Source organism: Leptidea sinapis, chromosome 3, assembly GCF_905404315.1.
Source record: "Leptidea sinapis chromosome 3, ilLepSina1.1, whole genome shotgun sequence".
NCBI lineage: Eukaryota > Metazoa > Arthropoda > Insecta > Lepidoptera > Pieridae > Leptidea > Leptidea sinapis.
The window spans coordinates 16759323-16785956 of NC_066267.1; the positions used below are offsets into that span (position 1 = coordinate 16759323).

At 38.0% G+C, this 26634-nt stretch overlaps 1 protein-coding gene across 1 annotated transcript; it reads right to left on the reverse strand.

The window, feature by feature from the left end:
* Positions 1-803: 803 nt before the first annotated feature.
* LOC126979355 (uncharacterized) lies at positions 804-22048 on the reverse strand. The gene is made up of 12 exons (XM_050828595.1): positions 22036-22048; positions 21522-21647; positions 21036-21144; positions 15012-15148; positions 13627-13701; positions 10210-10292; positions 7556-7681; positions 6755-6902; positions 5129-5250; positions 4079-4211; positions 2105-2404; positions 804-980 (listed from the first exon to the last, which is right to left on the reverse strand). Exons 1-12 carry the CDS (start codon positions 22046-22048, stop codon positions 817-819), a joined length of 1536 nt encoding a protein of 511 aa, XP_050684552.1. The 3' UTR covers positions 804-816.
* Positions 22049-26634: the final 4586 nt, after the last annotated feature.

Here is a 26634-nt window from a genome sequence, read left to right on the forward strand (position 1 = left end):
TTTGGGTTGTCTAAGCGTACGGGTAACATCTAATAATGTAATTTCTTAAATATATTTATAAATTATCAGTTGATATCATTCTGTCAATATATTTTATTTCATCATCAGACGGAAGACGTCCACTGCTGGATAAAAGTCCTCCAAAACCGGTCCTGCGCTGCCCTCATCCAACGTATTCCAGCGATCTTGACCAGATCGTCGGTCCATCTTGTGGGGACTTGCGAACACTGCGTCTTCCGGTACGTGGTCGACATTTGTGTCTGGGCCACCCCCACTGTCCATCGAACTATGTGCCTTTCCCACTGCCACTTCAGTTTCGCAAGCATATGGGCTATGTCGGTGACTTTGGTTCTCCTGCGGATCTCCTCATTTCTGATTCGATCTCGCAGGGAAACTCCGAGCATAGCCTTCTCCATTGCCCTCTGAGCCACAATGAGCTATCTCATAAGGCCCATAGTTAGCGACCACGTCTGCGTACCATAAATCATCTCTGGCAACACACTGGTTGAAAACCTTCGTCTTAAGACACTGCGGTATTTGGGATGAGAAGATTTTACGGAGCTTCCCGAATGCTGCCCATCCGAGTAGTATATACTTTTAAAAAGAACTTATTTAGATTGCGGTCTTGTCCAAGGACAGGGCGGGGGATTCGGGATGCACCGGCGATGATGGCTAATTGTTCAGTGAACACCTGTCACCATGAGCAGTCGTTACTATGCAGTCCATTTTTAATGGCGTTAATAATAATAATCCACACACACACATTACACAATTAATAGTAACCCACGAAAGCTTAAGTAATTTATTTAATTCTTTCTACGGATACAGTTCTCTGGGTGTACTGTTGTCTGGTTTTCCAGTCATAGACAATTCGAAAATAGGATAAATAGTTGTTGTAGAAAAGTCTTCTGTTGTGTTAACAGTGGAAGACGCAACGTAAATATGAGTGTCGAGATTCGGCGGCGGTATGTGTGAATCATCTGAAACAATAATTTTATTTATAGAAAAAGATCAGGAACAAAGATTATAGGTCCAACACTTGGCACTATAATCGCGACATTAAAAAAATGGGTAGAGATATATAACCGTAATCATAAAAAAATAAATTCGTAAATAACAATACATACTTAATTAACCTTAATAAATCAATTTCACATAATATCATTTCGGAACAACGTGTAAGTAATCTAGTAGTCGCGTGCTAGAGTAGGTGTTCAGCGACTTCCTACCATCTTGTTGTGCATAAGGGTGATTAAAATTTTGTTTCTTCAATATCACTAACGTACGTTTCTGAAGCTTAAGCAAGCCTAAGAATCTAATAAGGAGAGTTTTCGTTCAGTTGTGTTTCGACCGCGCACATAACTCATGTTCGCGTCCGAGCTTCTAATGTGCTTATACAATAAATTTTGAACATTACTGCCACGAAATAAGGTGTTGAAAAGGCGGCTATTGAATGAAATGTAATGAATGTTTTATTGTTATCTGTATAAGTTAATGTATACGTATATACAACGCCACTCGGATATTTTTACTAGATACACAATTTTTTCTCCCCTATATAATCATATATCCACAAATACTTTTATAGTATTGTTTTTACACTTTTTCACAACGCACGACGGCATTTTTAAAATATCTCGACGCAAACTGATCTGTGACAGACGATGGCAAATCTCATAATGGTGGCCGATCGGCTTGTATTAGTGTAAGTGTATGCGTGGGGCTATGTATTTACACGTTAAACGGCTTGTTTTGGTGCCTCACTGTTATGTAAGGTGACACTTCTTTGGAGTCCTTTTTATTTTACTTGTCCGTGGAACAGGTGATACAATTTTGCCAATGGTGACACTTCTTGGGAGTCCTTCTTATTTTACTCGTCCGTGGAACAGGTAAGACATTTTTGCCAATTGTATAATAGGCGCTAAAAGTGCACTTGGTGTACACTTATAAAACTTGCAATGAATTTCATTACTTGTCCATTTATGATATCACAATTTTGGTTCTTTTGATGTGAAATTTGTTTTGGGACGATGTGGATTTGATGTTGGCAAACCTTATTTCTTCAAGATAAACCCTAAAGCTAATATATTAAAGTAATACTCACAAATATCTTGCGGTTTCACCGTTGTAGTAGTAGTAATGTTGGAAAATTCAGTTGTAGTCCATATATCGTATTCGGGCACCCAGCTACCGTAATCCACTGGCTCAAATCCAAATGTAGTCATATGCGCCGGTCCTCTGTACTCCACGGGTGCCATAGTAAAATCTTCGTAAAATGTTCCTTCCTCCCATTTCCATTGCTGAATGTCGATAAGAGTCATATTCTTGTGGAAGCCCCAAGCGAACATTTCAAATCGGCATGAATCAGAAAACATTATATACACTGATATTTCGAAGACTGAGCCTGAAAATGCGGGAGAATTAGAACCGAATTATATCCTGAAGGCAAACAGAACACACTTGCTAATGGTGCGCGTATTGAGACCTCAGAATATGGAACAAACCAGAAACCACAAATAAAATTAACAACGAATGGTTAGCTCAGTCGGTTAGAGCACTGGCACGGAACGGCAGAGGCCGTGGATTCGAGTCCCACATCATTAATAAAATTTTGTTTATCAAATTTTATTTACGTATTAATCCTAGAAGTGAGGGTTATCACATTAAAAACATAACAAATTGTTTAAATCAGAAACCGTTAACGCGCTCAACAGCGAGGAAATGTAAACTGTTGTTTAAATTGCCAAATTGCAATGGCCGACCTGCTTGCTGTTTACAACGAGTTGCAGCTGTCAATTTTTTAATAATTACGCCGTTGTGTTCTTACCTGCAAAAAAACCATCAGGTATCCGAAGAAATCGAATGGGATAACATTTGATCTGATAGTTGCACATTTTCAATTCATTTTATGAAGATAAGCCCTAAAGGCAGTTATGTATGTAGCGGGTTGATTGTGTATGTATTCTGATGTAATATATTCTGATATTGGGACACTTTTTGGCACGGTCCTGAATAGCGAAGCATGGGATATATTATTTCGAAGGTCACGTGGAATTTTTGCGGGAGTTTCGATAGGTACCTATCGACGTAAGGGAATCTCTCGACACTATTCGATATCACACGAGAATAATCCTCAGGGATATAATATATAAGTTACGAAATGAAAAAGCGCAAATTTAATGACGCATGCTGTCTCATTGTGTTTCATTGAATGCGCACTGCTTTTAAGATATGTCAATTGAACATTGCGTTATGTCGGTAAAGGTATCCGACGTGATACTACAGGCCATGGATATTTTCAGACCAGGCTCTGAAGTATCAATTGATGGCAAAAAATATACAGCCCAAGTGTATTGAATCTGCACGCAAACAGTTTAAAGCGGAAATAAAAACGAGTATCCTTTTAGTGAACAGCAAATCACCCATGCAAAATCTAAGCCCCTAAAATAAAAAATGGGTTCGCAGCAACACGCAGTGTATTTGGTTAAGCTGAAGCTGTTTTTTTCTTCAGCTTGCTAACTTCAGCCAGCCATATCTGCTGAGAAGGAAAGCAGATGAAAAGGCTTCTGAGCACTGTTTGGTGAGCTCTGTTGTTCGTGGACGTTAAGAAGTCAAACGGGCCGGATAGCATTTCTCCCATTGTGATCAGAAAATGTACCCTCGAGTTGACGCGGTTGCTACCTTTGCTACCAAGTTTATTTTAGCACCCATACCCAAAATATGTAGTCTCGGACTCTTGAAAGTCAACCTTTGTCAAAAATAAGGTTACAGCTCGGATGCGGCTATTAACAGGCCTGTTGCAATTGCTATCCAAAATCATCGGAATAATAATTAACGGCCTCCACTTGGTATTCCTTGAGGGTTACTAGTGGATCAATGTACAAACGGACAGTGCGGCTTTCGAGATGGTTGGTCGGTGGGCGGTCTTCTGGTATACCTAACAAATAGATAGGCGGCAGCAAGGTAAGCTTGAAAGGTATGCATATCTTCCAAGCCTGCCAATATATTGAAGAGCTTTGATCATAGCTCGATTATGATGATGATGCTGTGATTATGGGATGTAAGATCTTATAAATACCTTTATAAGCATAGCAGGGAGGTCCATAGGAGAATCTCGTGCAGAGATGTTTTATCCTCATCTCAGAGACAGCTGATGCGTTCACCAGTTCCAAAGTGAGACATGTATACTCCACATCATCATAAATTGACATCTAAAATATTTTAGGTTGTAGTTATATTACCATAATACGAAAAGAAAATAAATTTAAGAACCAAAATAATCGCGACAAACTGTACTTGGTGATTTTGGTACAAATTCATCTTAAATCTACACATTATAATATTTAAAGTTGGCTGATTTCGATGAAATATTAAGGCTATCTTCAAAATTCCTCTTTTCGAGTTATCCTGTGGTTAAATAGCGGCTAGGTTGGTTTGTTTTGGCTCTTAGCAAGCTCGCTACCGTGCCGTTTTTTCTCTTATTACGCCATTTGTTTGCTAAGCTGTTGTGGTCCAATAATTGATCCATAAAATGATTCTAAAGGAATCAATTTTTAAAAATAAATAAGCATTCTGCGTATATTTTATAGTGTCTTTAAATTTATCCAGGCTTGTAGGTAATCTGTCCAATTAAGATGAGTAAAGGCTTAAGTTAAACGATGAACTAGAGAATCTCTATATATTTTTCATTTAAGTATATCGTATCGTTGCAACAGATGGATCAGAAAAGTCGGCAATAAATAATGCTTGATTGATATCTTGGTAATTTTTGTTGCAGTCCTTAAACATTATAATATGGTCGCTATTTAAGGGTAGGCTTAAAGCAAGTGATTTTATTCTATATAGCAAAGTAAAACAATGGTCTCAGTAATATTGTCCTCCAATAAAATTTATTGATGTAGGCGTTACTTTGCGGAAATCCATGATTATACAAATGATTTGAGTCTCATGCCAGATTTTGGCGAGACAACACGTCCTGAGGATGCCTCGTGTAGAGGCGAAACACGTGTCGAATTGTTTAAAGACAAATATTGGCGGAATTAACACTAAAGAAAACTCAAATCATTTGTATGTCCTCTAATGACCAATTTCATAAAAACATCGAGGCTACTTGGAAGTTTGCACATACATTATATGTTAAGAACTGGTACTGGTTGTTGTCTGTCCGTAGAGATATCATCTCGCGATAAATCAAATTGATTTTCTCTTCTTCATCACAGTTCCCGAAGCCCTGGTATGCTGTATTATCGGCTGGAAATATTAAAAGAACATTTTTAAAATATTAATAAGTATTTTTTATGAGAGAAACTAACGAGACGTCCACCTAATTTGTAACAATACAGGTTTTGATCCACACCCATACTAGGTGGCAGCACATATACCTACTGTGAAACGCGGTAGTTTCTACATTAAGAGAGTTGTAATTAGAACTTTAGTTAGCGGCTACTCCATTGGAAAGACCAAAGACAATTGGAAAGACCAATCTGACAAAGCCTTATGTAGACCTTAATAGATCGACAAGGATATTGTTTAGTATCGTGAAAATGCGTCTGATGTTGGTTTATTCAAAGGATTTTTAACTTTCCACACAGATAATTGAAAACATTCAATACCGAAAAAAGTGGTTTTTCGGAATTATGTCGAAATTCCGTATTCGATCAATTGAAACACAAGGGTTCTCAAAAAACTGCGTCGAATGCCACGAACCGCGTGAAAACCGGTTCATTCATTCAAAAGTAATTACCGTTTGAAAATTCGAAAAATAGGTTTATTAAACTTTTATGAGACATGATTTTCAGAATGATTTTTCCAAAATACTCCGAAATTTAATATCTGATCAAATGCATGTTCTGAGTTCTTTTATAAAGAGCTCAAAAACATAGAACAGCTAACTCTTTGAGCTCAAAATCGTCATAAGTATAATTTAAAGGGTTTAGGTATGGAATTAGCGGGAAGTTACAGAATGGCCCTCACGGTCAACCGTTTGCAATTTTTTTCTGGTATTTCCGTTCTTTTACTACTATATATTATGTTAATTAAAAATTAATAGTATCTGATAGTAAATTAGGTTTATCATTTTCTAATCCGATTACGTATTATATCCTATTTTTTCCCCAACGTTATAAGAATCACTTTGTATATGGTGGTATTGCAAGGGTCTATTCTTGGACCCTTCCGCTTCCCAATTTATGTTGATGATCTGCCTAATTTTGAAAAAAGAAACATAGGATGGTATTGTTTTTGGATGACACTTAACTTGTATTCAAATTTATTTCTGTTATTTCAAAATTCTACTATTTTCTATTTATTGAAATAAAATCAACGTGGTTCTATTAGTACTTTATACTTTTTATAATAATAACATATACGGACCACCGAGCCTTGCTCGGATTTTTAAGAATGTACAAAACTTGAATAAAAAAAAACTATTAGGACATCTAGATTCGAACCGGGGTCTTTTGCTTTCCGGATCACCCAATGTCCCATCTGAGCTATTATAGTCTTCTATATAGTGGAGAAATTTACCTTTGTGGTCTAATGTTATTGTAGCTGTTTCTCATTAAACACGGATAAAACTACATTTTTTTAATTTAGCCTAGCAAGCTAACCCAGCTAGATCTATTTATCGCCCCCGAAATCCCCTGTATACTAAATTTTATGAAAATCGTTGGAGCCGTTTCCGAGTTTCAGATTATATGTATACAAGAATTGCCCGTTTAAAGATATAAGATATAGAGCATTTTAATTAGCTTACCTCTTAATATATATCTATGATCCGACATCTTGGAAATGGTGATACGTCGGAACTTAGAGAGCGTATGTTCTACCCAGGGATAGTAACTCATCATATCCATATAACGAGATGGGGCCCCACAGCCTGGGCCTCTAACGCCCAGACCTAACTGGAAATCATGAAATAAAAAAATAATTAAAGTGGTGGTAAAGATTGGAATTTTATCTGAATTTTAATATTTCGAAAAATAAATATTATTTATTTATTTCGTTTTTTCCGTGACTTATATTATACAAATAAAACTGAAAACAAAATTTTATGAACGATGCGGGACTCGAACCTGCGACCTCTCGCGTTCCGTGCGAGCGCTGTTTCCAACTGAGCCAACCGTTCGCGTGACGCATCGTCATAAAATATTGTATGCTTTATTAAACTAGTAAAGTAGGTTCTGTAGATGAAGCCACAACGTGAGAGTTTAACAAAGCATACAAAATTTATCGACGATATGTCACTAGAACGATTGACTCAGTTGGAAAGAACGCTCGCACGGAGCGCCGGAGGTCGCGGGTGCAAGTCCCGCATAAGCCTTTGTATATATTGTGTGTGTCTTTTTTGTTTTAGATACATCAAAAGTGTTCTTTGCAGTGAATGATCTCAGCAGTAACAAATATCTTTGTTTCTGATGACCTTGCTTATTCACGAAGCCATATATAGCAGTTGATTAATATACACTCATTGGCGAAATCTAAAATAATTAGTCATCAAGCCTAACAATAATAATATTCTAGACGTATAAATGATCCAAGAGTTAATTTAACTGACCAGCTGCCACCTTCCCCAGACGTCCCGGGCTACTAGAGCTCCACCCGCTTGCCATACACAAACACGCTCTTCATCCAGGGAGACCGCACATGCTACGTGGGCAGGGCGCATCCGCTTTGAATATAGCTGTAACATATGATAACATGGGCACATAATATTAAGTGAATTTGCTAGAAACTGTCATTAACATAATGATAACACCAAGAACAGACATAAACTTATAATGCCTACTACTCGGTCGATTAAGTAAGTCTTTTGTGGGGCGATGTATATGCTTTTACAACAAGATCCCAGAAACTGTTCAAATCAAAAGTATAACGATATTCAAAAGAATTGATAAAAAACGTTTGTGTGGTAAAGGTTACTATAACATAAATGACTTTCTTAATGGTACCACAGATAAGAAATGGTGCGACCGCCCTCAGGCTATTAAATAGTAAGTTTAATTGTACGATATTACTTTGTAACCATGTAACCATTTTTATGAAAAAAAACCCGCTGAGTTTGTTGCGCCTGTTTTGTAATTAAGTAATTTAAAAGAAATATTTATAGTTACTATTAAAAAGCGCCGAGTTTAAGCCTAATTGAATGAAGTTTATTTGACTTCATTGATCTTGGTATCAATTTTACAATAAAATACCAGACAGTATACAAGGACTCATGTATACAAGCACAAATTCAAGAAATATATTAAAGATTCTTTGACAAAGGAGGCTATAAACATTCTTGCCGCCGAATCCCACCTTCGCACGACACGCCACAAGTTTGGATAGTTATCCCAACCTTCTGGATGTGTGGCAGTACTCTACAGTGCTGTTTTCAAGGAGCTGTCTTCCGCGTACCACAAAGATGGGAGTGAACTTCCTTGTGCGGTGTTTGCGAGACGATACGACATGGGTACCTTCAAAAAAAGCGCGTACCCCTTCCTCAAAGGCCGGCAACGCTCCCATGATTCGTCTGGTGTTGCAAGAGAATGTGGAAGGCGGTGATTACTTCACACCAGGTGACCCGTACGCTCGTCTGTCCTCCTTTTCCATAAATAAAAAGCACAGTACAATATATATAGGATAATGATGCATGGTTCTTGTCTGGTTCTGCGCAGGCCACCTAATATTTTATAATAAAATTATACTAAATAGGCTTGGTTGTTATATGATTTGAAAGATGGGCTGGGAGTTTCTTTTCCGTTCTTCTCCCCATATCATAGCCCCGTTACTAACTGATTTGGATGATGGAGCTTCATGGTATTTACGTGTGTAAGTACTGTTGCAATATGTTATGTTATTGTCACTCCCTATGATAAATAAAAATATTTCTATTTATTACATCGCTTCAAATTTTTTCGTTCATCTATCTCATGTCGCATCAGAGCCAGCTGCGGAGTAGGGGGTAGTTGAATCATTTATTTCAACTACTGCTTTCAAGACTACTCGGCCAGCCTGGCCGAGTAGTCTTAAATGCCAGATTTAAGCTCTGATCTCTGATAGGGAGCGTGGGTTCGACCCCTAGGTACACCTGACAACAGTTTTTTTATCACATTATATTTTACTTTATGAATAAGTAAACAAACCACATAAAAATTGTTATCATTTCTTTTCATAAAAGCCTTCAGTATAAAAAAAACCACTTAACCCCAATAATTCTGAGCTACACTACAATTGCGCTCATCACCTTGACACATAAGATGTTAAGTTTGCACATTTGCCCAGTAATTTCACTAGCTACGGCGCCCTTCAGACCGAAACACAATAATGTTAACACATTACTGCTTCACGGCATAAAAAGGCGCTGTTGTGGTACCCATAATCTAGCCGGCATTTGTACAGAGGTGCCTCCCACTGGCAGTTTATATACATAGAAATGTACAACTTTTATATGTCAGTTATCGAATAACATTGGGCTTATTTCTATCGCCCATATCTATCCTTTATTAAGGGCTATCTATAAAATATATTACACTAATTTCATGATTGCCATAACCCACTCCGTGCTTGTCGCGAGTGGACTCCAATAGCTATGGTCATGAATGTCACAATCAATTATTTTGCAATTTGATATATAGAACTGAATAAATTTACAGAATAAACAGCAGTTCAATCAAATATTTTAACATGTTTTCGCACATCGTTGAGCTCCATAAATGACTTCTATGGCGACGCCACTTCAGTTAATATTTTGAGTGCAAGGGAGTTGATCAATTTTGAAGCATTTCACAGTATTTTTTATTGTAAGCAGCAGGTCGGTTACTCTATAGGAATTTAAGTATTCCTAAAAACTGGTAATAACCAGTTCACCAGTGGTTCACCACGGCTTGGATGACAAAAGCATGACAAGCCCTTGATTGGAATCTTCAAGCTAAACTTAAGATTTGCTGCCCTAAATTTAGCATGTAGGTCAATGCAAAAGCGATGACTATTCAGAAGACCGCTAGTGAAGTGAATCGTGAAATTCAAGACCATCCAAGACCTAACTCGAGACCTAGATGGCATTGATTTCATTGGTATATTGGTATTTCTTTAGTATCTATATCAGTCCACGTGCTTCTACCTTTCATATGAGAACACAATGAATGCGATCCAAATTTAATTTGAAAAATATTTGTTTATTAAGGCATTTCTTGCTAGACCAGTAATATTATTTATATCTATACTTACATTGGCTCTGACGTAAAACTCTTTGCAAAGCGAACCAGGAACATGTGAAACAGGCACAACTTCTTTCTGAAGGTGTTCGTAATCTGAAAAATTGATTTTTGATAGAATTGAAGCGGGAACGTGCACTTTTTTTTGTTACTCTTCTATATACAGAGTAAGAGCGCTTTCGCACTACGTCCGATCAGAGTCCGATCCGTATCCGTAAAAACACGGTCTGAAGTAGTCGTAGAACTATTTCTATGAACGTTAACGCACTAGATCCAGCTTCCGTAATCCAAATTCTTTCCATCAACCGTTAATCTCCCTTCCGGACAAAATTATTGACGGACCGAAGTAGCCATAGTAATATTTGTATGAACTCTAAAAACTAACTAAACTAACTCTCAAAAGCTCGCCCACTGCGTCCGATCCGAATCCGAATTACAGGGATGTGTAGTGTTGATCTACCTTCATAAGTACTTATAAGTAAGCAATAATAACTATTGTATGATTAAGAATTGAGTTTTACTTTGCAAGCATTTTTTCTGTCTATATTATCTAAATTTTATGCCTTTTCAAAATATTATCTTTTATGTGTAAAGTAAAATAAAATTGAAAGTGGACACTCTCATTCGGTAGTAATTATAAAATTTTCTGTCGTATTGACGTAACACTGCCGTGACGTGAATGATCTTTTATGGCTTCGCGTAAAATGACGTATGCCAAAATGTGGCCCCTGAATTGCTTGGAATTGGATCAGAGATCGCTCAGACTTATAAGGTATAAAGAAGTGTTCTTATAAATTTTATAAGACGAAGACGAAAAAGATAGACACGTACACCACTCCACTCTATATTCGGTGCTTGAGACTAATGTTATTAGAATAACATATTATGTTTTGACATTTTATCGTATCCTACGCAGCATACACATGTACTTTAAATGGGCCAAGAGCTAGTTGAAGTTGGAATAGTTTCAATATATTCAAATTCAAATATTTTTATTCAAAATTGAATTTGAAATCACTTATTGAAAGTCAAATAACTACCACCCATTCCAAAATGAATGCCTCAGGCCTGAGAAGAATGGGCGCAACAAACTCGGCGGGCTTTTGTTTTTTCATCAAAAATATGTTTTACAATTAATGTAACATTTACAAAGTAACATTGTACAATTAAACTTATTATTTAATAGCCTGAGGGCGGTCGCTCCATTCCCAATCTGTGGTATCATTAAGAAAGTCATTTATGTTATAGTAACCTTTACCACACAAACGTTTTTTAACAATTCTTTTGAATAACGTAATACTTTTGTTTTGAACATTTTCTGGGATCTTGTTGTAAAAGCATATACATCGCCCCACAAAAGACGTACTAACTCGACTTAGCCGAGTAGTAGGCATCATCAGTTTATGTCTGGAATGTATAAATAAGATACGATAGGATTTACGTGATAATGAGATTACAGTACATAATTGTGGTGATGATAATATTTATTTAGTTTCTAGTAGGGAGATTCAAACTGACACGTGCATCTGTACTTCACGACTATTACAGTTTACTGTTGGGAAGAGTGTCCGAAATAAGTAATTAAAATTCCTCAGTAACTTGGCATTATTAGGTTTTATGTGTTTAATTCCTTTTTAGGCTTTCTTGAGTGATATTGGTCCCCAATTTATTGGGCTATGTTCCCTTCAAGATACAATTTGATCCAAAAACTTTGAAGATTCAAATAAAATCTGAAAACAAAATTTTATGAACAATGCACGACTCGAACCCACGACCTCTTGCGTTCCGTGCGAGTGCTCTTCGAACTTAGCTAACCGTTCGAGTGATGTATCGTCATAAAATCTTGTATGCTTTGTTAAACTCTCAGGTTGTGGCTTCATCTACAGGATCTACTTTACAGTTGATAACCTGCTCAACCGCAGTATTTGCATATTTGGAAATTGACTTGAGATGTCGCTCTTGGAAATCTAAACAATTTGATGTGTTTTTGAAATTTGAAAACAAAATTTTATTTTATTTGTTTAATAATCCTACAAGTGAGGGTTATCACTTTAAAAACATAACAAATTGTCTATGATTTTTTTAAAAGTTTATTGAATCAGATGATATGTGGCGGAACTCCATAATTATCTAACTTAATATAACTCATAATATTTAGATATGAAGGTTATAATTGTTGATTGTTGATAAAAGACAAGAACATATTATAATGATCGATGCCGTCACAAACAGAACGATTCTTTTTGTACTCTGTGTTTGATCCGAGTACTCTTCCAAGTAAGTTAATATCCAGATTTATTTGAGCGGGGGTGGCACGAGCAACAAACACAAACACATGTCTGTCTGTTCGCGATAATCTCAAAAACTACTGCACCTATATTCACGATGTTTTCACGAATGGATAGCGTGGTCCTCGAAGAACATTTTAGTATATGATTTGTTAAGTTTTGTATATATTAACGAAATTTATTGAAGAAAAATGGCGGAAAATATAAGCTGTCTGGGAAAACGAAAACGCTGTCTAAAGACTTTGAGATAAAACAAAATAATGTATGGTGAAATTGTATATCTTATATAGGTCTACAGAAAAGTCCGCGATGGCATGTGTCTATCTCTTAAAGATAACATAGTATGTCCATTTTAATATTTTCAAAATTGCCAATTATAAAGTGGTAATGTAAAAGCCGTTTGTACAAATACTATATTTACCCTTATCATTTTCTATTGGAATAACAGTGTCTGTCGGGTCAGCGAGTGTAATATAATGCAAAACAGTGCTTATTATAGACTTACAATATACTAGCGTGTATACAACCAGAGCGTGCGAGAGAGAAGAACATCTCAAAGAGATGTAAGATAGGAAAGGAAAGCGAATCTATTGTTACCGTATTCGATTGAAAAGTCGTAAGCAGTCAGCCACGCTTGGCATTAGTTCTTTAGTATTTTGAATATTAAGCCACTAAGCTAACGCCCACATTGACAAATCAAAATGTTCACGTATTGTCGGGCTGTCAAATCTTTAGCTAATATATTCGTAAGTCTATGGCACAGTAGACACATATTTCTACTGTGTCTATGTGTACACCAAACACGCGGTGTTCGTCGGTAAGAAGAACAAACAAAAATTGGGGGGCCTACCAACACTGCGTCTTCCAATACGCGGTCGTCATTGGAGGACTTTACTGCCCCAACCATCCGGCCATCTGTCCGTCGAACTATGTACCCTGCCCACTGCTACTTCAGTTTTTCAAGCATTTGGATGTGAATCATGTTCAAAGTTAAAAAGCGTTTTAAATATCAAATTTTTCATGAAAAGTAAGTTAAGTGAAACCTTTTGTTTGTCTTTGTTCTTTGTATGTGGACACGGCTTAAGACTTATGGCTTTAACAGCTATTTTGATAATAAATGATAAAAATAGTTGACTACATACCTTCATCAAACTTCATAACGTAAAACACTGGATCTCTTAACCTCTCAGGAGGCGGACATATAGGTTTTATATGTGCTGTAAAATAAAAGGATTTTTAATGTTGTATATTTTGGAACAATTTTCCTTTTAGGATAAACAGAAGAGTGAATTGATAAAGATCGTGAGGTAATGAGAAAGCGATGTACCTTCAGATTATCTATTATTATTATAATATCTTTTATATGACTAAGTATCTTGTGGATGTGTGTGTTAAGGTGTGTTTTTTATACAGGTAGGAAAATACTTTTACGCATCGTCAAGCCTTGATGTTGTAGCCCGGCTGACTCAGTATTACCACTACCTAATAAGACCCTCCTCTGTCATCAGCCTTAATATCCTCTGCGAAACGGAGGATGATCCATCTACCGCTCTTCCTTCATAATATAATTAGTCATAGAGTACTGTGTTTCGCTCACTACCTTTTGATTGGAGGAAGTTTTTGCAGGCTTTCTGTCGAGTATAAGCTTGTCGCGTTCCACGCTGCCTTTGATGACAGCATCGCACTTACAGAGGTCTCTGGCTGTAACTAGGACATTCTTCCAAGTCGATCGTAACAAGTTTAAACGAGAACGTACGAAATACACGTACTGCGAATATTTATTCACTCCACTATGGGCACTCATGATATAAACGTAGCAAATATATTCGAAAGTATGTAAATGAGCGCTTGAGTGAGATAATACTTTACCTAACCATGATAGCGGCTCAACCAATCATCCACTTTTGGGAGACGGTGGTTCGTTCAATTTTGTTCAGTCATAAAACCACTTCTGCCGACTAATTGCGTATAGATACTACAGTGCATAAAAACCAACTCACAATACACAACAAGGTTTGTTCTTTCGAAGGCGGTGGAATATCACTATATTATATACTATACAAAAATAATGCACACTTGCAGGACGAATAGGTTTTTTGATTTGAAGACACTGTAGCTCACTCACTAGATGTTAATTAGGCCAGTAATTTCATAAAATAACAGGGCTACTGAGACTAATAGAAAATGAGAAAATCAAAATTAAGCATTCTGGGATTTCCAGAATTCTTAGCTATTCTACAGGGTCCACTATCTGTAACAGGTAAATGTGTTTCGTATCTTGCCACGTCCTATCGTAAAAAAAAACCAATATCAATCACTGCTTTATCATTTATTTATTTATTTGCAAGTGCTAACCCAAACGTTGTTTTGCCATGCGCCTGCTCATTGTATGAATGAAATGTCATTGGCTGAATTATTGGTATTTCTAAGCAAAAAAATATAGGTTTCGGATAAGTGATCATCAACAAACACATTTTTTTCCTTTTTCCTAACTTTCATCATTAATATATACTAATGCTTCTCTTACCGTCTCTAACTGGTGTTCTTAATTGAACTAATGCAACAGTATTATAAGTTTCCCCATATTCCTCGTGTATCACATAATTGCGAACGCGTCTGCCAACTCTGTTCCAATTATTACCAAGTAAAACTTCAGTATTCGCTCTGAAAATTCAACATTCAAAGAGGAAAAATGTCCAATGAAATAAATCAATAATTCTGGCCTTATAATTATTGTTACACATAACGTTTGTCTACTCTGTACTGAAGCTATTCTGTCTCACAACTCTTTAATAGGCTTAACTACCCACAAAACTAAAAGCATGGTGTCATTATCTACTACTAGGATGTTTAGGTACCTACTGGTTTCGTAAATAATTAATTTGTTGGTTAATTAAGATATTATGAAGTTGAAAAAAAAAAATTTACATGATGTGGCGTATATTAGTGGATTATTTCAAAAACCTAGTTACCAGCATCATATTAATGGAATTATTTTAAAGAGTGCAAATGAGAGAGTTTCTTGTGCCGTATCTGCCCTCAGAGAGAAGAACGTCCTTGTTTCCGAAACGGTAAAGGACCAATGAAATGCCAATATAAACTCATTTGCAAAAAGACGGGGGGTTTTAATTTTTTCCGTCCCTTTAGACAATACAATACCAAAAGAGGTTATAATCATTCGACAATATTAACCGCACATTTATGAAATGTTGTGGTGTATAAAAAAGTTTATTTAAAATTCAAATTTAAGACATAGTCGGACTTTAACAAAAATTGCAGTTTCATGGCGTCATGGCGGGATTCGATGATAGTTCGTATTAACTCTAAACATTTTTAGATAATTATTGTTGGATGTACTATTTCGATATTTATAAGTCTTGATACCATTATTTAGCGTTCTCTGTGTGAGTCGTTCGACTGTCTAGAGGACTTGCCAACGATATCAAGAGACTTCCGAGGTTCCGTCAGTGAAAGGCCTAGGTCTGGAAGAAAACCAAGCACAGAAGCTCGAGATGACCGCTTCCTGATGAACGCTTTTGAAGAAATACCTTCTTATGGTTGAGGCTCAGTTATGTTTTGGTCAATTAATTAATGTATTGTTCCGTGTGGAGCTAGTCTTCATAGAAAATAGCATTTAGAATGCACACCGGTACATATCAGAAGTCTTATTTCCTTACGTACAATCCGCAGAAACGGTTCTTGAAGAAAATTTGATTTTTATGGACGATAACGCTCGCGCTCACCGTTCTGGCGATATGGAAGCTTATATTCAAGAGGAAGGTATTCGTCGTTCGGATTAGCCTGCTCGAAGACCCGACCTCAATCCCATAGAGTACATTTGGGATGTTTTAAAACGAAGAGTAAGATCGGTGCAGCCCGCTCCGCAAAACACACAGAGCTAAGGAATGTAATTGCTGCGCAGTGGGAGAGTACTGCACAAGAAACAATTAAGAATAGGTTCGATAGCATGCCCGGAAGAATACAAGCTGTCATTTTAGCAAGGGCCACACTCGATTTAAGCTTTTACTTTTTATTTTTCTGTTAAAAAAAACCTAAGTTTAAAGCCTGCTTCTTTATTTAATGAACACTTATATACGCAACTAGCTGTTTAGACTCTGGGATCATTATTTCCATTACAGACATTATTCCTTGACAGAAACCACTTTGTGCTTATTTAGTTAAAGTATTGTGATGATACAAGCTACTTAGAATTATGAAATAATCTGAAGATAAAACAGGTTATTTACCTAGGTGACCGTTTTATTTGCAAAAGAGTGCATTATTCAAAATATAATATTTAGATATCGGTTTTACCAGTGGGAGGCTCCTTTGCACAGGATTCCGGCTAGATTATGGGTACCACAACGGTGCCTATTTCTGCCGTGAAGCAACAATGTGTAAACATTTCTGTGTTTCGGTCTGAAGGGCGCCGTAGCTAGTGAAATTACTGGGAAAATGAGACTTAACATCTTATATCTCAAGGTGACGAGTGCAATTATAGTGCCAATCAGATTTTTTTGGGCTTTTCAAGAATCCTGATCCAGCGGCACTGCATTGTAATGGGCAGGGCGTATCAATTACCATCAGCTGAACGTCCTAATCGTCTCGTCTGTATTTTCATAAAAAAAACAATCGATAAGAGACGGAACAAGTTCAAAACGAATTCCAAAGAAGCACCATAGTGACGTGATTACTGTCAGTGTTATTAGTGTATGCAAGAGGTGACAGACAGTGATATTAATATGTATGCAAGAGGAGGACAAACGAGCGTACGGGTCACCTGATGTTAAGTGATCACCGCCACCCACGTCGTCATGCAACACCAGAGGAATTACAGGAGCGTTGCCGGCCTTTAAGGAAGGTATACGTGCTTTTTTTAAAGGCATCAATGTCGTATCGTCCCGGAAATACCGCACAAGGAAGCTCATTCGACAGCTTTGTAGTACGTGGAGCAAAGTTCCTTCTAAACCGCCCTGTGGAGGAACGCCACCCAGCCAGATCGTGGGGATGATTAATATGTGGAGTGTCGTGCGAGGGTGGAATTCGGCGTCTGGAATCCAGTGAAAAACTTAATTAAAACTTTACAAGTAAATATTTTCATTTGATTTATTTGTGTCATTTGATAGTGAAAAAATGTTAAATGGCGTTTACGCAATTTGCTTGTGCGCTATTTTGTGCAATTGCTATCTCTTTTAGCTGGTATTGGAGTGAAAGAGTATACCACGCGGTTAGGCCACGCATACACTGCTTTAATATCATTTCTATGTATTACAAATATAATTCGTAAGCAATTAATTTTATGTATGAGTTTTTTTGAAGCCCTTAAAACTGAATAATAATAATAATAATAATATGTCATTTATTTCAGGCATTTTAAACCCATTACAGTAAATTGAATAAGATGTACTTAAAAATAAAATTGTATACATCACAGTACTTTATAATAAAATAACTTAAAACTAAAATTGCCCCAAAGGGGGCAAAGGGGAGGGGGGGGGGGGGTTTGTACAAAAAGTAATGTACTGATAATACTATTTCCGGTTAATGTCACGATGCACCGAAAGCCAGTAATGGAGTATAGGATTCTCTGGGTGCTCAGAGCATACACTGAGAATTTCGTTTTCGGATTCGCGAATGCGAGACCAAAAAGCAGCAACTCGTGATCTTATCACTGCGAAATAATCGGGGACTCTGGCGTCGGCAAACATGCCCGACGCTCTGCAATATTTGGGCAGTCTCATCAGAATACGGTATGCATTATTATACTGCACTCTGATGCTGCTTCGTGCAGTTTTAGTGCAGTTGACCCAAAGCTGACACGTGTAGAAGCATTGACAATATGCTCTAAATAGTGTCAGCTTCGCCTCAGGACTGCACCGTGCAAACCGGCGTGCGAGCATATTGCATCGAACAGCCAGAGCCCTGCGCTCGCGTTCTATATCTTCGCTATCACACAAATTCTCAGTTAGGATATGCCCCAAGTACAGAATCGGTCCACTCTATCTATGGATACACCGTCTAAAAAGACCATCGGAATTCTCTCCAGACCTTTCTTAGCCGGAAACACCATCATTTGTGTTTATTTTACATTATATTTTAGGCCATGCTGCCCTGCATATTTTTCACAGATAGCCAGCAGTTTCCTGAGGCCTCTGATTGAGGGACTTAAAAGCACCATATCGTCAGCGTAGCTGAAGTTATTCACGCACGTTGTCCCTATATGACAGCCAACTCCGGCATTCCTAAGTCCCACAATCAGATCATTGACATAAAGGCTAAAGAGGTCCGGAGAGGTTAGCCCTCCTTGACGCACGCCGCACTCTAATCTAAAGTCATTAGAGATGGCGTCGCCCCATTTAACATAATTTGTTTGGTTTTCGTACCAGTATCTCAACATATCTACAGTTTTTTGCGGTACATTCGACCAGGTGAGTTTTTGCCATAGTAATTGGTAGTTTACCAGATCAAAAGCTCGGCTCAGATCTAAGAAGCATGCGTATACAGCGGTGTCCCTACGTGTGTAGTAGCTAACTGTCGATTTGAGAGCAAATATAGCAGAATCCGTTGAGAGACCTGGACGAAAACCAAACTGCGCATCATCAATCATTAAATTACGGTTTACATCCGGGTAAATTAATCTCTCCAGTATTTTTCCTATAATTGTACCTAACGAAATTGGCCTATAGTTTTTGAGACTGGAGAGATCGCCAGTTTTATTTTTAGGGATAGGAACCACCACAGTTCTCATGAGGTTTTTTGGCAAGTAACCTGTATTTATGCAAATGGTAAAGAGCTCCGCCAATTTACTATAAATTTTATCACCTGCATAAAGTATATGCTCCAGGCTCAGTCCATCAAAACCTGGAGACTTTCCCCTTTTCATTTTAGTTGTAACACTGGCTATATGGTCCGATGAATAACGAAGAGGTTTAAATTCAGTACTACTATCATTACCAGGCGATGAAGCATATTCTGCTTTACGAGTAGACAATGGGTCCACTTTGAAGTGGTGCGAAAATAAGTCGGCAATGAGTTTTGGTTCATGCTCTTTATCAACGCTCACAGGTAAATTTGATCTATAGTTCAGACGTTTCGTGGCCTTCCAGAATTTTACGAAGTTTTTATCTGCCTGATGCGAGGCTAGAATATCCATCTTTATCTGGTCCTCGTTATTTTGGCACCACTTCAATTTATTTTTAAAAATCTTACGACTGTCCGCCATTTTATCGAAAATCGCACCAGTTTGCGGTTTATCACACCATAGCCAGTATTTGAAATAATATCTCGCTTTTTGGTGACTCTCACGAACGTGGTAGTTCCATCCCAAAACTTTCTTATGTCTTACGGGTGCATCGTGACACACACTCTTTTTGGCAGCGTCTTGTAAAACCTTAACAATACTGTCATAATAGCGGTCTAATAAAAATAAATGGGCATTACATAAAATAAAATTACTAAAATTACAATCTATACAGCTTAAAAAATGACTAGATAAATTAATATCACTCAGGTTATCACAACAATGGATATTATACCTATTGGTTTCGTTCATGTCTCTATTACCCCAGTGAACTCCAGATAGTGTCTTATTTTCTATAGATATTGTTATTTTTTGAGGAAGTATATGCATTTTACACTTAATTAGAAGGGGAAAATGGTCAGACCAGTACACTCCAAGATCCACAAAAACGGAAATTACTGTTTCACGCGCTGCAGCCGTCACCACGCAGTGATCTAGCCAACGCTTAGACCCGCTGCCATCATTAATATGTGTAAACGTGTCCGGAGCCAGAACCTCAGTGTCAACGCACACGAGTGAATAGTCTGTGCAGAAAGCAAGCAGCTCGTTACCGAATCTAGTACCACAATGTGCGTTGAAGTCACCGAGCACATAGATAGCTTCAATATCACTGTCACTGATCACGGCTTCAATACTTCCCAAACAAGCTATGAAGTCTGCCAGACAATCTTCATTACCATCATCAAATGGTAGATAGACAGTCATTACAAGGATATGGCGTCCGCCCAAATCAATTTGCACGGCCGCCAATCTGTCACTGGTACAGTCTATGATAGATACACTCGGAAACAGTGACTTACGCTACATCAGTGCAAGTCCCCCATACGGTCGGCCCTTAAGAATTCCTGTAGAGGTATCCACAGCTGATTTAGCAATACAACTGAAGTGCTGACTGAGTCCGTTCACAAATCCTAAATCATGTGGGAGGAGCCAAGTCTCCTGCAAGGCCAGAATGTCAACGTTATCTGATAGCTTCTTTATTTGTTCTGCAGATCTTGTTATAGAACGGCAGTTAAACGTAGCTAATGTTAAATTGGTTGGCTTACTATTCATATTATTTATTATTACTTAAAGCAGTATATAACTGTCGTTCCTTATAACGTCGGTATACTAGCCCCGAAGGCCAAAACTTGGCATCCAAAAATGTATTAATCTTACTTGCATGTATCTTAACTTTAAATGAGTTGAAAGAGGTCTCCCTATTTTGAGTAAGACGTTCAATACTAATACACTCTGAATACTCTTACTCACCTAAAATTATGTTTAGGCATTGGACCAATGTCTGCTGCGGATCCTATTACAAACTCTGCTTGTATGAGAGCCACAGTTGTAACAACACGTGCTTCGCCAGTGTCGCCAACTATAAAAAAAGCAAGTGTGGGGTTTTATAAAGCCACAATGCAAGCGAAACTTTACAGAATAACATATATAAATAAAATACTTTAAATATTAGAACGTGTGTTATTGTTATTATTTTTTTATTGTCTCTTGTTTCGTGTCTTTTTTAACCGACTTCAAAAAAGGAGGGGTTCTCAGTTCGACGGTATGTTTTTTTATGTTTGTTATCTCATTACTTTTGACTGGGTGAACCGATTTTGATAATTCTTTTTTGCTTTCCGTGTGGTCCCATTGTAGTTTTAACTTCGCTTCTCTGGTTCATCTAAGCTTTTGCGTTCACTTTCGCATCATTAGATATAGAAGTAAAGAATCATGTAAATAATAAATAACAATACTCACAGTAAGAGTAGTACAGAACGCCTAGCCACGGATACTGGAATATAGACACGTTCCCAACCGCTACATCAATATCGTTGTCAATGCCGCAGTTGTACCAATCCAGCTCTACGCAAGCACCCAGTTGTGCTGTAAACTCAAATAAAATTCATACAAGCAACTCAAAGTTAAACAGGAAATAGTATGAATAGAATGATTAATTATACTGATTAATGATGCTATGAGCAATGAGGATGCAGACATAATACAGAATGGCTTTCGCCATGGTCGGTCGGCAGGCGATCTTCTCGTATACCTGACACATAGTTGGACGGCGGCTATTGAAAGCAAGGCCTTTGATTGTGTATGGCACAAAGCGCTCCTCACAAAACATCCATCATTTGGGCTTCCCGGGCCTAAGTCTCGCCGTAATGAGGAGAGTTTGTCTATTACGCTGTATATATAGCGTGGCGCTACAATGGCGACATTAAATAAACACATGGGTAGAGCTACTTAACCGTTATCATAAAAAAAATACAAATAGAATACATAATTCACCATAAAAATAGGTAGGTACACACACTACACAAGTACACTACACAAGAATGTATTGTAGTACCGTTCGGAGTTTTTGGGTAGTATTCTATTGTAATGGGCAGGGCGTATCAATTACCATCAGCTGGTCCTGCTTATCTGGTCCCTTATTGTCATAAAAAAACACAAACAGCCAATCAACGGGGAAAATACAATTATACGATGTTGCTCCAAGAAGGTTGCAAACATCCCAGTATTCTTAACTTCTGAAAGGAGCTAGGCTAGTCGGACTGCTCAACACTGCACGCAAAATAGACCCAATAAAGGAATCTAGTTTCGGAAACGGGAACCCCTTTACAGGTTATAACCAGACAACCACGGAATACGGCCCCCTAGGACTGAATCATAGCTATTGGCGTTCTGGAGTCATAACCAATAAGGGTCAAGTTGTTGCGCCGAAATACATTTCTTTTTGGCTCTTTATAATTTTAGGGACTACTAATAAAGATAATTAGACAGCTATGGTTCAGAACGGATTGCATTGCATTTTTGCAAAAGACGGCAACGCTCCTTTGATTCCTGTGTGAATTGATACACGTATGCTTGTTTGCCCTACTCTTCGAAACATAATACACAATACTATAATGATCGTAATCAGACCGTATAACATCCTAAAAAAATATCAAATAACTTACCTCTTCCAACTATCAATATACAAAATAATGTGCCATTACAAAACAATTTCATTATTAGAACTTATAAAAACCAACCCCACTTATATTAATATTAAACAATTAATTTAATTCGATGTTTGAACAACATTAACGACATCATATCACAGAGGTGTACCTTCAAAGAATCCTCAGCAATGTTTATTTATTATTATTATGTTTAACGTTATTTTTGTTTTCATTATTGTTTGCGGATGTTTAACAATTTAAAGGTGTAAGCTTGCTGTTTCTCAACTGACGATCAGAGAAACACTTGAATTCAATTTACACTAGAATCTGATGTATATTTAGAGTATATTGACCATAAACGCTGTTTACCAACCGATGAAAATAGTGAGCTCCTCACTACAACCAAAAGGCTGACCCTGCAAAAAGGACTTTAAGAAGAAAAGAACAACGTAACAATTTATGGGTGCTGTTTTGTTTACCTGACGGTCAGAAGATCATTTGTGGAAGGCTCCTTTGCACAGGATGCCGGCTAGATTATGAGTACCACAACGACGCCTTTTTCTACACCTGTGGGAGGCTCCTTTGCACAGGATTCCGGCTAGATTATGGGTACCACAAGACGCCATTTTCGTCACCAGTGGGAGGCTCCTTTGAGCATGATGCCGGCTAGATTATGGGTACCAAAACGGCGCCTTTTTCTGCACCAGTGAGAGGATACTTTACACAGGATGCCGGCTAAATTAGGGGTACCACAACGACACCATTTTCTTCACCAATGGGAGGCTACTTGCACAAGGATGCTGACTAGACTTTGGGTTCCACAATGGCACTATTTTCTGCACCAGTGGGAGGCTCCTTTGTACAGGATGACGGCTAGATTATGGGTATCACAACGGCGCCTTTTTCTGCCGTGAAGCAGTAACCTTATTGTTCTTCGATCTGAAGGGCGCCGTAGCTAGTGAAATTACTGGGCAAATAAGACGTCTCAAGTTGACGAGCGCAATTGTAGTACCGCTCTGAATTTTTGGTTTTTAATAATAATAATAATATTGACACACATTTTACACAAATTATTTTGCCCCAAGTTAAGCATCTATAGCCTGTGTTATGGGTTACAAGACAATGATATATTTAATACTATTTAATTAACTATTTAATATATTTAAGAATACTGAGTGGCAATGCATTATAACGGGCATAGCGTAGGTATTACTTACCTTCAGCTGTACGTCCTGCTCGGGCTGTAACTTATCGTCATAAAAAAAATGATATTCAACGTCCACTAGAATGTGATGCTGCATTGTAAATGATACGAAAGAAATAGTAAGCAGGTATAGTGAAGTCACTACTAGAGTTGCGAGATTTCTTCGCGCCCAAAGAAGTCTCAAAAGTAACTATCCCAAGAACAAATCATCGTTATATCTTTAATTTTTTATGAAAAAAGGAAGACAAACGAGCGTAATGGTCACCTGGTGTTAAGTGATCACCGCCGCCCACATTATCTTACAACATCCGAATTACAGGAGCGTTGCCAGCCTTTAAGGAAGATTTACGCGCTTTTATTGAAGGTACCCATGTTGTATCGTCCCGTAAACACCGCACAAGGAAGAAAGTTAATTGAAAACCGCACTATGGAGGAACACAACACATCCAGATGGTGGGGATGATATCCCAATATGTGGAGTTTTGTGATAAGATGGAATTCGACGGCAGGAATCAGGTCAAACAGCTCTTCAGAACACTCACCGTGATAGATACAGTAGACGATATACAATGAAGCGACGAAACGCCAAGTGATAGAGCCGTTCACAGAGCACTGGATCTCCGACAATTCGAGCAGCTTTACAAATTCCCACAATACTTATATGGCCCAAATCTAATACAAAAGCTCAACGGCCACTATTTTAAATCACAACGAGTATTTTTCATTGGCAGTAATTAACAAATTAGTTTGTAAGATGCTGCATCGAATATATGAATCGTTTTCAAAGTTCAAATCGTTTTACATAAATATAAATTATCCTATATTGGATGCATCAACCTTTAGAGCTTGAATTAATTGTTTATGTAAGGATGCTTCGTGAACATGATGGTCGTGACTACTGTCATAATTATTAATCGCATCCAACAAATGCAATTATTTACTAACTATATCAGGTCGACCTGGCCCCACAAGCAGCACCCGTTCACAAGTTGACTCATGAACCAGCCACCAGCCAATGTTCCCTTCGCACATATTTGAGGGAAAGAGACGACCCGGCACACAATGTCGCCGTAAGCAATACCATTTTAGTGAGCATAGTTATCGGTGTTATAGCATACGCATTATAACTACAAAATTACTAAAATAATGCTTACAAAGCAAGCCCAAAAATTATTATATATACAGCAATTACGGCGGAATTTATATATATCAAAAAAATATAATTTAATCAAGTGACATTCATAAGATTATACAATCTTAATATGAAGAATTACAATGATGATGATGTTTACAAAGAAGTACAAAGCAACTGGGCGTCATTGATAGAGCACGGCAATACTTCAAGCCGGCCCACATTCTAGCGCTCTACAAAGCGCAGGTCCGGCCACACATGGAGTATTGCTGTCATCTCTGGTCTGGCGCACCCCAGTATCAGCTCGATCCATTTGACTGCGTGCAACGTAGAGCAGCTCGAATTGTGGGGGACCCAGTGCTCTGTGAACGGCTGGATCACTTGGCGTTGCGTAGAGTCACTTCGAGTGTTCCGAAGAGCTGTTTAATCTGATTCCTGCCGCCGAATTAAACCTTCGCCCGACACGCCACAAGTTAGGATGTCATCCTCACCATCTGGATGTGTGGCGGTCCTCCACAGTGCGGTTTTTGAGGAGCTTTCTTCCACGTACTACAAAGCTGTGAAATGAACTTTCTTGTGCGGTGTTTCCGGGACGATACGACATGGGTACCTTCAAAAAAAGCCCGTACACCTTCCTTAAAGCCCAGCAACGCTCCCGTGATTCCTCTGGTGTTGCAAGAGATGGTGGGCGGCGGTGATTACTTATCAACAGGTGACCCGTACGCTCGTTTGTCCTCCTATTCCATAAAAAAAGCAACTACTGTAAAGCAAGTACTAACTATCTATGGGAATGCAAGTTCCAATCCACAGATTAAACGCTGGATAGGCCACAAACTCCGAAAGGATCAAACTATCGTTTGATATAAATATAGAGGCATTACGACGTATTGTTATTACGCATGCGTTATTACTTTTCCACCCAGTGAAATTTTTGGCGCATGCGGTCATCATCAGTCGGTGCTGAACAGATTTAACTTTTTATAAGATTTCGTAAGGATGCGGCTGATTTCCCCAAAGTGTTCTTGCTGGCATCGTAGCTGCCCTTCCGAAGCCACAATCAGTTGGTCCTCTCTGCTGTTATAAGGCATTCTCTTTGAGGTTCATTTCCCTGTCAGTGTCTGTCTGCTGCTCTTGGAGTAGGTGGTTTCGTGTTTTAGTTGTAGATTGTTACGTAATTTTCCGCATTTAGACAGCAGCCTGTGTCGGTATTTCTATTTTAAACTTTAAGATCTTACCATATTTTAGTGGCACTAAAATACTCAATGTAAAGTAAGTCAGTAATGTAAGCTGCAAAAGTAGTACTGAGCGAAAATCTTTACGTAAGTACGATTTTTAGATAAATTATTACACCGTAGCAAGTAGGAAGTTTAAATTTCACAATATAATCATGCATTACTTGTGATTCGTTCCTGATTCTGGACTTCAGCTTCGTCGGTATTCAGGTTACATACAATGAGTAAAATGCTCAAGACTTGGCTCAACTCTTTGCCTAAATAATGACATCTGACGGATAAGTGGCAATGACAACTGACTACTGAGAAGAAAATGAATGATTACCTACTGATTAGTTATCACTTGTCAGTTGTT

What these genes read in the sequence shown, in the direction of transcription:
- LOC126979355 (XM_050828595.1), bottom strand. An exon ending in TCTGGGGAAGGTGGCAGCTG is followed by an intron (nt 6,903 to 7,555) that starts GTCAGTTAAATT and finishes CATGATTTCCAG; the next exon opens with TTAGGTCTGGGCGTTAGAGG. An exon ending in ACCAGTTCTTAACATATAAT is followed by an intron (nt 4,212 to 5,128) that starts GTATGTGCAAAC and finishes AAAATATTTTAG; the next exon opens with ATGTCAATTTATGATGATGT.